This window comes from Triplophysa dalaica, chromosome 20 (genome assembly GCF_015846415.1).
Source record: "Triplophysa dalaica isolate WHDGS20190420 chromosome 20, ASM1584641v1, whole genome shotgun sequence".
NCBI classification, from domain to species: Eukaryota; Metazoa; Chordata; class Actinopteri; order Cypriniformes; family Nemacheilidae; genus Triplophysa; species Triplophysa dalaica.
Window position 1 is genome coordinate 17,435,211 of NC_079561.1, and position 17,210 is coordinate 17,452,420.

Genomic DNA, 17,210 nt, shown 5'->3' on the forward strand with positions numbered 1-17,210 from the left:
TAATTCACAAACACCAAAAGAGCGATGGGCATCACGTGTCAAAACACTTCCCGGAAAGTCGCTTGGATGCGGCAAGCGGGGGTTTTATTTCAAAGATGTTTGCTCTTCTCATATACACAGTGAGTCAGAACATAGCTTCTCATTTAACAATGATGAAAGAAAAACATAACAAATGTAAGAATACAAATTATAAAACATAAAAGAAATCATTTTTATTCTCGTTGTTTTTAAGTAGCCACACTTTGATGAATTAGATGATAGATCTGATCCAACTTCACAAAGTATTGAAATAGTATCGAAAGAGTTTCATGTATGTGTCTTTCAAAGCTTTGGATCACGAAGATTAAAAAAAACAGCAAAAAGCAATAATTCTGTCATGATTTATTAACCCTCATGTCATTTAAACGCTGAATAGGATTCTTTCTTTGCTGACATTTAAGAGAAGATATTTTTATAAATGATTTTTTTGTTCATAAAAAGGAAGTAAATGGGGTCCAGTGGTCTTTGGCTACCAACTTTCCTCAAAATATGTTGTTTTGTGTTCTGCAGAAGAAAGAAATGGATTTTGGGTCATTAAAAGATCATTAAAAACTAAATCAGTACAAACTTTTGACTGGTCATGTATTTTCTAATCTATATGTTTAAACTAAGATACTAGATGGCACAGTAATGCAGCTTATCAATGTCCTTCAATAAAATGGTTATAGATTCTTTCATCCATGGAAAGTTCATCAGACCACCAACCAATTCATAGTGCAGCTGGGCGGGGTCTCATATGCTAATTAGGCAGATGTCCATAGATTTGGACATCATCCAATAAAAACTAGGCGTCAGTCTCATCACATTCATGTATCTTCATATGAATTTTACGAAGAGAACTCTTGTAAACTGTCTGCCAAGCTCCTTGTCCAATCAGAACAACATAAAAATGTGATGAAAATAATGTTGCTCCTTCAAACTTAGAGCATTAAAAGTTCATGTTTCATTAATATATCATCTTGGTCGTAAATGTTTTTTTCCCTAAAACTCCTCATAAGATGATAGTAAACACTATATACAGTATATATATATATATATATATATATATAAGAGATCATTCCTTATTATAATTTAATCAGCATTTCTAGATTTCTAGATGACCATTCCAGTCCAGTGACTGTTGAATGACAAGTCAGTAAAGACTGACGGCACGGTATTAAAACTGGGATAAAAATGATCATTTTATTAATATCAATATAATACATCTTTTGAAACCTATCTTAAATAGATTTACAAATATTACTGTTGTATTGCTTAAAAGTGAATCTGAACTTTTTCTTTGCAGTATTTGGGGTCTGAAAAAATACAGAGCATCTTTTCTGATATTTTCACCTGTTTTTCCAGTTCTCATTTTCTGCAAATAATTGCAAACATAAACAAAAATTTTACTTGGAATTTGGGATAAATATTGTTAGTAGTTCACAGAATGAAACAAAAATAATAATTTAACCTAAACACACTGATTGTGAAATGGTCTTTTAATTTGTTCTGCTGCTGTATATACTAATAGAAAAATGAGACATAAAAATTATACTTTCAAATGAAAATATTAAAAAAGCATTCATAAAATAACATATACTATGACAATCACAGATTCCTGTTGGATTCTCTCTCTTGTCTTACATTCATTACAGTTCTTAATCATTCAGTACGTTTTTACTCCACAAGACGTTTCCACATTTTTGATCCTGATCCTCATTGTCTGTCCATTCATGCACAAAAAAATGCATCTGCTCTTGCTTTCTTTCCTGTGTGTTGTGTGGATGAGGTGTGTGAGAGCTAATGTTTTCATTAGCATGAGTTCAGCCGGTTCATGTGTCGGCCTGAGACAACGTCACCCTGACATTAACACTATAGTGAGACCAGAGAAACATACACTACACAAGAACACTAACATGAATTTCTTATCATATTCAATTCAAACAGCAGGCTCACAAACACGACAACATCATTTGGTTCAAGAGTTATATGGACACATGGTTCTTCACCCCACAGTTACTATAGTTACAACACGGTGACCACAAATTAACCATAGTTTAACATTTTAGTAGAACATTTTTACAAGTCATTTTACAAGTCATTTCAATTTTTTTTACATTACTTAAATTAATCAAAAACAAACTAAGCAATTTCAACTTATTTGTATTAGCTACAACATCTCACCACTGGACAAAATGAAAAATAAGTTAACATGACTTTTGACCAATTTGATTATACCCAAAAAAATTTAAGCAAAAAAAAAAATAATAATAATAATACACTGCAGAAAGAGTTGCCTACATACTTAGGAAAATTAGAATGGTTTTATTACGGTAAAAGTGTAATAATCATGATTTTGGGCAGATTTACAATCATTTGTATTACCAAAGTTCAACCTCAAATACCAGGGCAACTTACTGTGGTGTACATAGTACATTTGTGGTTACCATGGTTCGACAAATAAAATAAAAATTACCACAAGCAAACCATCAGTAATTTTCATAAAGACAGAATCAGCATTAATGCCTACAGTGTAAATGGACCGACTGACACGTTCTAGTAAATGAAGAGATGGTGCGTTGAGAGCCATTATGAATGAAGTCATTTCAGCACAGCACCATTCATTCAATTTCACCTATTCAGACATAAAAGCTAACAATACATTTCCATCCCTCCAAAACATCCTTCGCTGTCAGCTTTACTAATGAAACAAGCTGGAATAGGCAGGTAAAGCAAACGCATGCAGTAACAGGGCTGGACAATGGGATGAGATGCGTGGAGATCAAATTTCCATCATGTTTGTTTTCTTAGGATAAGGTATGCCTGGGCAAAGAAAATATCGGCCTCCCCCATGGCCATCTGTCGAGTGCGATGGAATCTCAGAAAAAAAGCCTAATGCTAATTTGTTTGATTATGCACATGACTTGGAAAGAGCAGACGCCCTTCATGACTGTTGTATTTAACAGCCCTGCCCCCCCTCCCGAATCAGACCAATAGTCATGCAATTCAAAACATGGTGTGTAGGTACACTATTTGGATATCTGTGGTTTTTAAGCGAGCCACTTATTTGCATCCGACCAAGGTGGTTTACTTTAAATCGACTCTTTGGGTTGAGAGTGGTTATGTTAAACATTTTTCTTCTCGAACAACAAAATATTAAGATAATTGACGACTTAGGAGACTCAAAATGTCCTTAAATGTTTTTTCCTTAAATTTCTTTTAAAATGACACAAAGTTAGAGTATTTTGGAGTATTTTGTTGTTTGAGTTTATACGGACATCTCTGATTGAAGATCTCTTCTGAAACACACTTCTCACATCTCACGAAACAGAAGACTTAGCAAAAGTTTCTGTTTGCTCTCCATTTAATCTTCTTACTGTCTAGGCGAGACATTAAAGAGATCTGTGGGAGGAGTCACAAGCATTCTGTTCAAACAGTGAGCTCGTGTCTTTATAGAACGGTTTAAGCCAACACAACAAACTGCTGACCGGAGTGAAATAAGTATTTTCTGCCGCAACAACTAAATGACAAAGCAGATTGTATTTACAAGAGAGGCGCTCGAGCGAAGCGGAGACACACGTGGCTGCACCCAAAAATGGGTGTGAATCATACTTGTTCATATACAACTCAAATTTTAAACCACGGTAGACGTGGAAGTAAACGGGAAAACCATGAAAACCTAAATGCTCGAAAACAAAACTAATAACATCAGGGAAACATTTCCCATGCTGCCTTTTGCTTTCTTTATTTGCATTATACTTTCAGGGGAAAAAGCGGAGAACAATGGTTTTGATGTTTTACATAAAGCCATTGCATAACAATAGGAGGTTTGTGGTCTTAGGTAGCACTGTATTGCAGTGAATGGCCCTTTCCAAACAAAAACCAAAGCACCCAGGTCAATACATGGGACATTTCTGGGAACAGCATTCCTTTCTCCATTAAGAAACTTTTATGGGGGGTTTAAGCAGCAGATTCAGATGCTTTTCATTGGCTAAAAATTATACTTATTTTCTACCCCCAAGGAACTGTTTTAAAGCGCTGCCACCCATCTAACAACAACAACAAAAGAGGCGTCGCATTGTAATGCTTCCTGACAAGCCAGAATAGAGCTATAAGACACAAAATCAACACAACTGTGAATACAGCACAGGCACAAAAGAGTTTTTACAAATCTCTTTTGTGCCCGTGCTGCTCACAAAAAAGCATATCTGTCGTTTTATGTTATAAGCAGAAACAATGAAGATCTTTTTTGATAGATATCCTAATATATTCACCAGATTTGAGAATATAAATGAAGAAAAATATTCTTAGGAATTTAAACTCTAAAGTTACTTTGGTCTAAAATCACAACCTTATGAAATAAAACAATTATAGATACAAAAACTGGACTGGAGATATTCTGTAATATAAATATATAACACAGGCAAGGTTTCAAATCACAACATAAAGTTCCTCCCTGACATTCTCATTTGCATTATTAAAACAAGAATTGCCTGCATCATTTAAAGCTATTAACATAAAATTTACAAAAGTGTAGTCATGGTTTTATAACAAAACAACATAATAATCCAGACAGGTCTCTATGTGCGTTTTCTACAACTGGGCTTTCGACGATCAAACTTTTTGTAAACAAACCATATTCATTTATACGAAATTTCCTAATCCTTTTTTAATGAAAAGCCGTGTTTAAGGAATAAACGCGTGCGGTCCGTCGACTACGCGCAGCACTCTGGTGGTCCGTTTTCCTCTTTTTAAATGTGTTTACCTGAGCAAAACCGAGAAGAGAATACACAAAAGAAGCCACTTTGCCAAACACTCGGCTTGGAACATATCAATACTTTGATTTTTTTCAAGGCCGAAAGATGCTTATATGGAGAGAAGAGAAATCCATATCAACATTGACTGACTCGGTTAATTACATTACAGGCCATCTTAAGCCTTTTGGTGATGGCCATCAAATTGCAGGCAAACACAACAAAAAAAAGGTCAACAGCGTATTGTTATCAAACTGTGAAAGAGCAGGACAGAGCCGTTGCGTCAACATCTGATAAAAAGAACTGCTGAGGAAAAGAAAATACGCACAAAATGCCCCCAATTGTGATGTAACGCAAAACAATACATACGCATTGTTTAGAAAAATCTTTCTATTTGCTTTGGATTAGCTGAGGTAAGCGCTTTCATGCATACTTTGGTGTCGCATTGGAGGCCAAATTTGATTGTTTTGAAAGTTACACAATATTATAATAATTTAGTTTGTTATGAAATTGTTACTTATTTTCTTAATACTATGCATTGAATAGGGCTGTCACAATATTATATTTTCGTTGCACGGTTATCTTGGACAGCCAAGCTGGCTGTGGTGGTATTATCAAGGTATTTGTTGCGTCCCCCGCATGCATTAAAGTAACTCTTACAGCACCATTTTGAATGGATGCTGAATATTTTACGATGTTACGATATGTGTACAATTAACAGAATATCGATAATCTTGGTTTATAATATCATGCTTATCGTCGGTATCGTATATCGTGATATAGTTTAAAGCCCAGTAAAGGTCCCAATCCCAGAATTTTGACTGATCCAGCGAAGAAAACACAACAATGTTCTCAATCAAAAGAGTTGATAGTCAGACAAGTTTTCGTATTCATTTATTTTTATATCCCAAAAACTCATTTCATACGCACATTTTTAGAATTAACAAAGCATAAAGTTAGCAATATGAGCACGCTCTATGGCTTGTGAGTACACACACTCTAAAAATGAAAGTTTTATATATATCTGGAGAGCCAAGGTTCCATATTTTGAATTGATCACAAAAACTTTCTTTACAATTATTATTACAAACTTTATCATGGCAAGTGCTTATAATGCTTTTTTATGCTTCTCTGGATGTGTTTATGTCATAGTTTTTTTTAACAGAATATATGGTTTGTTAAGCAGCTGTGTTGGTCCTTGTGTTTTTCGGGGGGCTCTTTACGACCCCATTCAAAGGCTGACATCTCAAACACAGGAAGGAAGGAACCCAAAAGGGCTTTACAGTATCAAGAGGTCCGTTTTCACTTCCTTTCTCTCTTTCTAACCTGCCCGAGCGTCTCACACTTTACAGAATTTTATTTGTACTCATCAGATATTCAGGGAGTATTCCCCCTATATTATACGTTTTTACCAGATGGCAAAACTAAAAGAAAGACAGACAAAAGAACAAACAACAAATGCCATAAACAGTATAGTCTTTTTAAAAAAGATATACCTGTAAATATTTTACAGCTGTTTTGGTGAGGCACTGATATTAGGACACAAAAAGCAAAAAACGAGTGGGTGGATGGGAGGAGGGTTGTCTTTACTTATGGGTGGTTAGGATTAGATCCTGGAAGTCTGCGAGATAATACATCAAAGAGAAGCAGGAGAGAGTCCTATGCAGTTCCCACATAGAAATCATCTTTACGCATAATGGCATTTTACAAGGGCCCCGCATCAGTCTGGCAAGAATAAGAGGGGGCTGGGCCACTTCCCCACTGTAATAAAACACACGCTGTGCCAAAAGTTTTCAAAAGTCAAGAAATGGCCCTTATGTGCAATACAGAAGCTAATAGATCATACATGTTTCAAATAAATCTAAGCGGCTAAAACAAGATTTTACCTTCAGTCAGTCTCTCAGCTGTGAGCAATTGATTTACATATAAGCAAAGTTTACTCAGGGCAGGTTTGTGATGACGACACAGGGAGGAAAATGAGCAAATAAATAATGAAGAAATGATAAAGTTCAAAAACAACACTTGGATTCATTACTAAGGTTTTTGAAGACTGCTATCTTATCTTGGAGTGTCTTTGTTGTTTTTGGTTAATCAGTATTTAAAGTGTTGGACAGTGACTGTTGCTGCTCTTCTCATGGATGTGTAGTGACTCATATAGGCTGATGAAGGAATTACACCACACACTTCAAAATAAAGATTCCAGTTTGAACCATAAAAGGGTTTCCCCACAAATAAAAGGCACAGATGAGACCTTTTAAATAGCTTAATTGTTTCTTATAGACAGCAATGTGAATAAATGGAAAGAAAAACATACCTTTGTGGAAGTTTCCCCTGTCTCCGACATTTCTTCTTTGAAACATCATAAGAGCTAGGAGAGATCATGTTAAGATTCATTTAAGATTTTAAATTCAATATAAAATAACAATAAGAATGTTTTAGCTTTATACTTTTATTGTATTATAAACAACAGCCTCTTTTCCTTCTATCTCTATTTCTCCTAAGCATCTGCAAACCCTACCACAATAAAAAAACAGTGATCTTTTCCCAATTTTAGGATGATTTTTATGACAATTAAAGTGATATTTCATTCAAAAACAAAAAATATTCAATCATTCACTCACCTTAACATCATTTAAAACATGTATGACTCTTTTATCTGAAGATGTTTTGAGAAGTGGTTTTGTTTCCATTCAATGGAGGTCAATGGGGTCACTTTTGTGAAAATATCTTCTTTCCTGTTCTGCAGAAGAAAAAAGGTCATACAGCTTTGGAAAAACATGATGGACGATTAAATAATGAAATAACTCATTTTTGGGTGAACTTTTCCTTTGAGGATGTTGACATGCAATATCAAAACTCAATACAATACCAGTAATGTGAACTTTACACCAAGCTGATAATGCTTCCTTTCTTACCATTATGCATCATGAAATGTGTGTGATATATAGCAGAACGAAGCTGTCTGAATGGAGTACAGAGCAATGGAATCATGACATTACACCTGCACTAGAATAGTTTTAAAAATACATTTTCTTCAAAAATAAAGTTTACTGATCACCTATACAAAGTAAGACAAGCACCTGTTTCTACAATTTTGATTTCATAGTGACTGTCTGAATGTGACATTTGTAAAACACATCTCACTGTGCTCTCTCATGCATTGCATTGGAAGACAGACACAGTGGTCTATGAGTTCTCCAAAACACACGGCAGAGTACAAGCTTCACGCAGCGCTGGATAATCAAAACACTGCCTCTCTGACACTGTTTGGCTTTTCTGCTGCTTGAACATCATTCACACAAAGTCACAGAGTGTTTCCAGAGAGAGAGAGAGAGAGTAGTCAGTAGTGAGCTGCTAAATCTATTAGCACTGACGGGAAAATCAATGTGCTCTTGCTCCTCTGCAGCTCTCGGTCTCATCCAGCCTTCACTTCCACGCAAACACACGGTCGTCTAAAGAATGCAGCGGGAGGCATCGGCAATGAGGTCGCCAAATATTGACTTTTGTCCAGTGGACAGCTTCTCCTTTTAGAAATATAAGGACAGTGACGTCTTCTGATGGAGTCTCTCTTCTGTAAGAGCCTGATAGGGACCTTAATTGTTATTTGGGTACTATCTCTTCTTCTAACAATGCCAAAGCATTAAAGTCTGTTACAATGTGCACAAAGTATAATATTTCAGCTTTTTTATAATGAAAACCAAAAGGGTCTCAAGGCGTTTCTCTATCTCTTGAATTTATTTTAAGTTTTTGTTACCCCTGGCTCAATTTTATTTTTATTTATTTTTCTATTTATTTTATTCATTTTTATTTTTACTTGCTTTTATTTTACTTCCCTTTACTGGCTTTTTGTCTTCTGAATTATTGTTGTTTATTTCTGCTCTTAATTGTGTCTAAGTTTTTGATGTTATATTTGTTAAAAAAAAAAGAGCCTGATAGGCCTACAGAACGATGCCGATAAATAAAAAGCACAATCTATAGTGAAGGACTATAATGAAAATAATTGTATTTATTTATGGAAATAATGAATTTGTGAAGAACTGGTTTCATTACTGTAAAAATCAAACTAAATATTGAATTGAACAATCGACACATCCAGGGCCCGTGGCATTAAATACGCTTTTATCAAGTTAACTTCTAGTCTGTCTTTGGTCATAATACAACAATTAATTGTATATTTAATTCATATCTTGATTATATATTAATATTTTTGTGTATATACATTTTATTAAATTCAATTGAAACAATCATAGATGTTTTGTTGAGGTCTACCGGAAGTTAAGATTGAGACGCTAAATCTGTCTGTAAACTACACCTGATACAGATGTATTAGGCCTACATATACGTTAGTGGCCAAAAGTGAATTCAAATTTTGGGAAATTGGCATGTTTGCCCGTTATACAAACATATTAGGACTATTAAAGATACGTGAAAGATTTTGTACAAGTGATATGTTGTTGTTGTAAACTAAATCTCTTTAATTAAACGAGGCTTTGCAAAGAATAACACGAACAAAGATCGTTGGAGTCGAAAACAAAAGATCGACCAAATTCCGATAAGATTGCAGTAAATGTTTGATGTATTTTTTGTGATCTTTTTGGTTTTCTATTCACTGTTTGAATATGTAAATAAAAGCCACATTCTCCGATAGTTTTATCAAGTTTAGTGATGAGACACCTCACGTTTTGATGTTTTAATCGAACCTGAGGAAGTATTGAAAGCAAACACTGTACAAACGTCTCGTCGCTTTTTGCCACTGCCGTATTATAAAACCTCACCAATTTTATGATGTATTACTAAAACAACCGCACCAAAGTAGCCTACCAGCATTAGTATCATTTCACTAATATTCTAGACACAACACACATTAGCACTGGTTCTGTTAAAGGGCGATAAAACAGCACCGTAAGCAAAATATGAAATGAGAAAGTTGTGGGTACCAGAGCACACAGGTGTTCTCCGCCTCATGTATCCAGCGAGAGGAAGAGACCACAGGCGTTATCTGTGAGGATGAGCTCAGCGTGGGCTTGTGCTCGAGCTGTGGCGGGGGGAAATGGCCTGATAGGAGTCTGGTGGTCAGACATATGCACGCACAAGCAAAACGCTACAGTCATATGTCATATGCGTCTACATCTGCATCTGCATCTCTTCAACTGCCTGAAAGATGCTATCTCGCAACTGTCAGTGCAGGAAATGCGATAATTCACGTGCATGTGGAGACATGGGTAACTGTTGCGAGGTGGAGCGTGAGATATTGATTTTTATTTCCTAAAATTCACTTTAACCTGGATGTGATAAGGAGAAACCAACTGACCGTGAAGTTTAGGTGGCGTGTGTTGCACAGCACTGCCCTCTATAGACAACAACACAACATTTGACATTTCTTGGAGATTTCAAGGGGCTCTATGCACATGAAACGCGGAAGTCACACATTCATAGACCCCATAGCAGTGGTTCTCAAACTTTTGTGTTTTAAGGCCCCCTTTGTGTAGAGTGCATGGCTTTGCAGCCCCAAATAAAACTTATAATTTTATTAATGCATAAACAAATTCTGTTATACGATTCAGGAACATCAATACTTTGGTTGGTGTCATTTTTTTCTGATGTTTGTTTACATGAAATAATGAGGCCCATCTTGGGGCCCCCGTTTGAGAACCACTGCAATAGGGCAAATGTCGAATCTCATGTGACTAAACCTGTAAACAGGTCTCGTTATTTGATCCACTTGTTAGTAAAAGTGTATTAAGAGTATTAACTATCAGCGATATCTGTGGGTTTTTATGGTAGGCCTAATCAGCTAACCTGGACAGCTGTTTCCGTTTTTGAGGCTTATATACTATTTTAATAATCAAATGTCTGTGAGAAGAAAAATAAAAACCTTTTTTACATCAATCTGATTATGTGATGGGCATTGATTTTGATCATCTTTGGTTGCTAATTTAAATTAATTTTGAGTAAAACGGCTCTTTATGTAATGAAGCGCATACAATAGACTTAAAGCGGACGCAATGAGACTTGTTTTCCGGTTTCTACTTGTGACGTTCGGCATAAACCATATTTTTCTCCTAAAGAACAAAGAAATGAAATAGAGAGCAAATGGAAGCTTTTGCGTTTCAGATATTTCAGAAGACCTTTGTTAAGACTACATATCGAGCAGTTCTTTGATTGATGGATACAATTTTTGGAGCTTCAAAAAGTCAACGCCCATTCACTCTCATTCTACCGCTTGGAAGTAAAATTATTCGTGGTTTTATAACTTCGACTCATACATTTATTCTTCAAGAAGAAAGTCATGTTCAGGTAGGATGCCATCACGGTGAGTAAAACAAGGTGAAATTTAGCTTTGCCTCTGAAATATCCCTTTGAGCAATTCCATTTCCTGTGGGTGGTTTTCTTTGAGAGTGTATTGTGTTACTGTTCTGACTTAATTCAGAAAGCAATGCTGTAAAATCCAACTAGCAAAACTATAAGAATTTGTGTTTATGTTCTTAGCCAACATGTGTTTTTAAGGAAAAATGGATGCTTGTGGTTTAAATCTACAACCTTTTGGTTACCAGCTCAGTGTTAACTACCACACCACTCCAAAAACAGCAATATACAACCGCACAAACAATAAAAAAATTAACAGGAATGTGTTTATTGGGGGTTCAGGGGAAATTGAATGTAGATCTATGATCCCTATCCTGTCTTATATGTAAGAGATACTTCAATGTTTGTGGTAATGGTACAGTTGACCATGGTGACATCATGTAAAACAGCCAATACCGAGCAGCTTCAACAGTTGAGCAAAACATAATTTAACAAAATCACACAATGAGGTAAATAAAACATTTTTGTTGCCAGACACAATGTACGGGCAATAGTGACGTCTCAAAAACAAAAGCTTACTTCTCAGACCACTTCAACATACTAATGTAACTTTACAAAAAAAATATTTTGTAAATACATTCCGGACTATGAGACATCACTGATGTCCACCGTCCCAGTATCTGAAAATATATGTCGTGGAGACAGATGGTATATGTTAGTCTGCTGATCTTGGGTTGAAATAGTCAAAGGAATACTGTGCACAAGAATGGTCTCCGGCGGACCGATATCCAGACTTTCTCCAGACATGACCTGTTCTGCTCTCTTACATACGTCCTCAGATGAAACTACATCAACATCCAGAGGTTTTGCGATGGGGGGGCTCGTCTCCGTCACCACCGTGACTTCTGTTCCGCCCTCCTGGATGAGCGTGTGAAGGCTTTCCAGGTCAGAACAGGAAGTGATGTAGGTGTGGGCGGCGTCTGAAGCTGTGGCAGAACAGGAAGTGATGAAGCTTCGAGCGGGAGGGGCAGCTTCACCTCTCTCAAAGGAGTTTTGTTCATTGCGGCTGATTTGGGTGAGCAGAACCGTCTGGTGCTCGAGAGCTCCCTCTGGTGTCGAAGAAATGTGCTGCATGGGCGTTAGCAGGCCGACGTGTTGTATTACAGGGTTCAAAAGCACATCGTGCTCCTCGTGAGAGAGCAAAACTTCTGTCTTTCCAACAGTAGCAAAAGTACCTTCTTGTCCTATAGTTGGTGCTACAATGATCTTTAGATGCGTTCCGCTGTATGATGGTGTGCTGGTTGTGACGTGGGCTTGGTTTGTATCCTCCAAGTGCTGTTTTGTAACAGCGGCTTGCGACTGCGTCAAACCCTGATGTGTGTTTTTATCATGCTGCCTTTTGTGACTCCGAAGCGAATCCTCCCGTACAAACGAAGCTTCGCACAGGTCGCAACGGAACACCCGCGCCGCCTCCAATCTCGCCCTGTACCGTGAGCTGAGAGGTTTGGGAGGCTCCTCCCCTGCCCCGCCCCCTCTCGCCGTCTTATCCTGCCTTTCCGGCTTATCCGTATGACACTTCCTTCTGTGAATTAACAAATTGCTACGCTGCTTACTGGCAAAGGAGCAATGTTCGCATTTAAAGGGACGTTCGTCCGAGTGCACCCGCTCGTGTATATTGAGTGCCCCCTTGCTGGAGCAGGAATAACTGCACTCGCTGCACTGCAGAGGCTGGACGGGCTGGTGCTGACGAGAGTGGTGTCGCAGGGCGGCTTTGGTGGAACATTGAAAGTCACATTCAGAGCAACGGAAGGAGTCGACGCCGCTGTGCTTAAGATGGACGTGGGATTTTAAATTGGCCTTCATGGCGCAGCGATACTCACAGAGATCACACTTATAGGGCTTCTCACCGGAGTGGACTCGACTGTGACGTTTCAGGTCCGAGCTGATCTTAAATTTGGCATCGCACTGGCTACACTGAAACGGGGCGTCACCTGTGGCAGAAACATTAAATAAAATAAACATAAATCTTTAAAAATCTTAATAAAGTACAATTGACTTTTAGATTTTCATGACATGCAAGGAGAGCCAGAAGAAGAAAAAAGTTTTGAACATTGTTGCAAACATTTTAGGCATAGCCTTTATATTTTTAACACAATTTTTTTTTATCAATTTATCAATTTATCAAACACTGTCTCTGGTGCATAACTCCTCACCTGTATGAGACCGCAGGTGAACGGTGAGCTGGCTGGAGTTTCGGCTGGCGTAGGGGCATATCTGACACTTGAAGGGTCTTTCATCGTAGTGGATACGGAGATGCTTTTTCAGACTGCTGGTGTCGGCCGCCGCGTAAGAGCAGTATTTACACTTGTGCGGCTTCTCTCCAGTGTGCATACGGCTGTGGAGATTCAGTTTATCTCGACGACTGAATCGCTTGTGACAGAGTTCACACTCAAACGGCCGTTCCCCTGTGAAATCCAGTAAGATCTCCAATCAGAACAGATCTTCTCTCAACAGAAACGACAGATCAAACAAACCACTTACCAGTGTGTGTTAAAATATGTCTCTCCATGTCTTTTTGGCCATACTGAGTTTTGAATGTACAACCTACAGACACACAATAAATGAATCAAACTCCAAGATATTACACATAGTAAAACAGAAACGTACACAATGTTGTTATCGACAACTAACCTGAGTACGTGCAAACATGTCTTTTCTGAGTCACGGCGGGTTTCAGCTTCTTGGAGGGAGCTTTCAGGGTGAAGTTCGTTTTCACTTTTGATACACACGCATGAAAGGACTCTTTAAAAACAAACAATTGGTTAGTTTTGAACACATGTAGTGTATGTGGTTAACCGTAAGCAGTGACATCAGTGCTTAAAGAGTACGTAGCATGAGATCATGAAAATTATATTTCATGCAGTCTGTTCTGCTGCCGTGTTTGAAAGTAAGCTGTATGCCAAGTTATAAGTCCGAAGGTGAATAAATAACAAAGTTATTTGCTTGTAAAAATGGGAGTCGACTCTGAATCACACAAACGAGACGTGGAATAGTTCACCTGCGTATCTACGTCACTATACATAATCCCCGCCTACGTTTTGCTGAGACTGCCGCGAAAACTTATTTCTCCTCCCCCAAACACTGTCACTCGTTCGTGATGCGTGTGTATCATGTCTAGAGTCTGTGTTCTACGGTGTGACACTAAGTCGGTCTTATTTCAACTACCAAAGGATGAACGTCTGAGGGAAAAATGGTTACAATTCATTTTCCAATGATACCAAAGGAGTATAACCCCAGAGTTTTACTGTGCGCACGTCATTTAACCGAACATTGGTATATTAATCTTGGCGCGTTCACTGCAGGGTATGTGAAATGACGATCCTTGAAAGGGGGGCAATACAAACTCTAACTTCAAGAAATATTTTTGTACCTTATGTCTGTGTTTAGCTAATGCATATAACGCTAACATTAGCATGTACCGTTATTTCGGTGGTGTTACAGTTTGTTTATCTTGCTATAAACTTTGCATTTTGACACATTTGCCGCACGTGCACCAATATAGAAATATTTGAGTGAAACCACAATAATGTTTCATAACGTTGACTTTCTGAAATGCTCTATGTACCATGACAACGCACAGTTAAGACGAAATAATAGTATTACTAACGTATTAATAGTATTTTAAGAAAAAATTATATTTTATTTCATTGATGAGCAAATGCACAACATGTATGTTGTCACACTGGGAGTTTTTATGACAAGAGTTGTCACTTGCCACTGACAAACATCCTTCTCCAGTCGTGGTGGAGTTTGTTGTGGATTAGAATCTTCTGATGCTTCCTCGTCAGACTTGGGCTCAATTGGTAAGGTAAAATCGCAGCCATCTCTAGCTACACATATAATATAAATGACATCCAACCACATGTAAACCGTAATCAAGTAATGATGGTAGTGGGGTTCCATTTGCGACAAATGATGAACGCATTTGACCAATAACAACAGACTACACCATCAGACCGATCAAATGACACAAGGTCACGGAACGAATGATCGCGGAACGAATCATTTGAGTGTCAATCAAGAAGTAAGGTACGAATAACTGCCTATTATTACGACATTATAGTGTTTAAACACATTGTATGTACATAAACTTGTTGTTGGACACTCCATAAACCAAAGTAGGACCTAAAAAAACATATGCTAGGTACTCTTTAAACATCAGACTTACCGTTAGGAACAGCATTTTGGCCTGATATATTATTTGGAGGGACCTGACAGTTATTTTGCTTGTGGGCAAAAAAGAGCTCAACGCTGTTGTACTGCTGTTTGCATAAACCGCAGATGTGGATGTCTGGACTCTCTTCAACTGACAAGAGAAATTAAAGAAATTAAACCACTGTATACAGAAAATAACTCTATTTTTAAAAGCCAAATTAAATGGATAAGGACAAAATGACAAGCTTGAAAGATGTGATGAAACCCTTCAATATAAAAAAGCAACTTATTTACAAAAAAAAGAACCTTACCAAAATCAACTAGGAGCCATGATTTTAATATGGTATTTCTGGAAGTAACAGTTTGCATGGAAATAACGCTACAAGTTTCAATTACATTAAGCATGTTTATTATATATAGTTATTTAAAAACGAGAGTTTATAATCATTTTATATACAATACATCAAATGACATTAATACACTAAAAGGTAAACAATAAAAGAACCTGTGCAATAAATAAAAAATACATACATTTTGTGTATATACTGGTTAACATTATACATGATGACATTCACAAGTATTTACTGTTGTTGGGAAAGAATGTGTTACCTTCTGTGTTGAAGGATGCCATGTGAAACAATATATAGATTCTGCGTCTCTTCCACTTACTGACATGGATTCACACTGTTTTGATTATCATTATTATTATCAGATGATCTGGTTGTGATGACAAGGCTGGAATCGTTCACAAAATTATTTTAAAACTTTAATACAGCTCTTTGTCTTGCGAGAGTACTCGGCAGTGTCGGTGGTTTTGCGACAGTTTGATCAGCTTGTCGGTAAACATCATTTCTTCACTGCAGCGCGATTAGCGGCACTGCGATGAACTGAACTCAACAGCGCCGCGTGCTGTTCGATTTATGACGATGTACGACCAAATAATTCACTTTTAAAGGAATAATAAAGCAGAAATCAAAAGAAAACGAGCAAACAAACACCAAAATAAGTCTCCAATGAAATTAAATATATAAAAAGAACACATCATACATTATAAAAAACCCATAAAGTAAAATACACGTAGCCTATGTAGGCCCATAGGATAAACAATATAAGAAGAATATGGTATTCCATGTCAAATTGAATTTTATCACATTTATTGTTTTTACATTTATTTAATGTTAACAAAGCATTACAGAGAATAGAAAATGGCGAAGGTTCAAGAGTTCAATACTGTCTTTTTAAAAGTATTTTATCGCATTTCCTCACACCATATGTTTGGTACGCCTTAGAATAATGATTCAGCAAACTATTTGTACTTTTAAGGTGTTTTCCCAGTCTATGAAACTTTCCTGGCAGACCATTTTGCTCTTTTGAAATCCTTCATTTTTTGCCACTGGGGGAATTTTCATATAATGAATAAAAGTATGATATTGCAGTTTTGGCACAGATCTGTGTGTAATTTCAGCTGTCATTAAAACCACTGTTTCATTTGTGGGGCAATGAAAACTAGATACTGTTTTATAACAGCTGCTTTTAAGAGTCTTCCGACATGATTCATGGATTAAAAGCAAACACTCATGACCACACCATAGCATGGTCGACTCACACTTGGTCTTACAATTGCATTAAAGAGATAGTTAAAGTTTTTGGCCCCGTTTTTGAAAGTCCCAGAGTGGCAACCACGGCACAGAAATCTCAAACATGCTCTTATGTCCAAAACTGATTTTAATGTCAGGATTTTACACTTGTGCTCAGAAACTGTAATTTCTCAACCCATTCACCATATCTGTGTGTTCCCCTGTGAGACATGAGGTACAATATGGAGATGAAGGGCCCTGTCTCATTTTAACCCAGCTGAGCTTGGCAGATGCACACAGCTGCTTAATGGCTGCAGGCTGTCACAAGACATCTTGGAGC

At 37.2% G+C, this 17,210-nt stretch overlaps 1 protein-coding gene and 1 long non-coding RNA gene across 4 annotated transcripts; both read right to left on the reverse strand.

Moving 5' to 3' along the window:
• Nucleotides 1-406: 406 nt before the first annotated feature.
• Nucleotides 407-9,999, reverse strand: LOC130409570 (uncharacterized). Of its 3 annotated transcripts, XR_008904867.1 has the most exons (5): nucleotides 9,710-9,999; nucleotides 7,394-7,512; nucleotides 7,220-7,286; nucleotides 7,087-7,140; nucleotides 407-543 (listed from the first exon to the last, which is right to left on the reverse strand). It is a non-coding gene; the product is annotated as an uncharacterized LOC130409570 (long non-coding RNA). The 3 variants fall into 3 exon arrangements; XR_008904866.1 differs by lacking the exon at nucleotides 7,220-7,286; XR_008904868.1 differs by lacking the exons at nucleotides 407-543; nucleotides 7,220-7,286 and adding an exon at nucleotides 5,754-6,931.
• Nucleotides 10,000-11,377: 1,378 nt separating this feature from the next.
• Nucleotides 11,378-16,123, reverse strand: zfp64 (zinc finger protein 64 homolog (mouse)). Its single transcript, XM_056733210.1, has 6 exons — nucleotides 15,903-16,123; nucleotides 15,307-15,444; nucleotides 13,770-13,880; nucleotides 13,620-13,682; nucleotides 13,292-13,543; nucleotides 11,378-13,069 (listed from the first exon to the last, which is right to left on the reverse strand). Exons 1-6 carry the CDS (start codon nucleotides 15,922-15,924, stop codon nucleotides 11,724-11,726), a joined length of 1,932 nt encoding a protein of 643 aa, XP_056589188.1. The 5' UTR covers nucleotides 15,925-16,123; the 3' UTR covers nucleotides 11,378-11,723.
• Nucleotides 16,124-17,210: the final 1,087 nt, after the last annotated feature.

Excerpts from the sequence above, each read along its gene's own strand:
- zfp64 (XM_056733210.1), bottom strand. The coding sequence starts at position 15,924 with ATGGCATCCTTCAACACAGAAG. Across the intron at positions 13,683-13,769 it reads ACATGTTTGCACGTACTCAG|GTTGTACATTCAAAACTCAG; the intron begins GTTAGTTGTCGA and ends GTGTGTCTGTAG. Across the intron at positions 13,544-13,619 it reads ACATATTTTAACACACACTG|GGGAACGGCCGTTTGAGTGT; the intron begins GTAAGTGGTTTG and ends TGGATTTCACAG.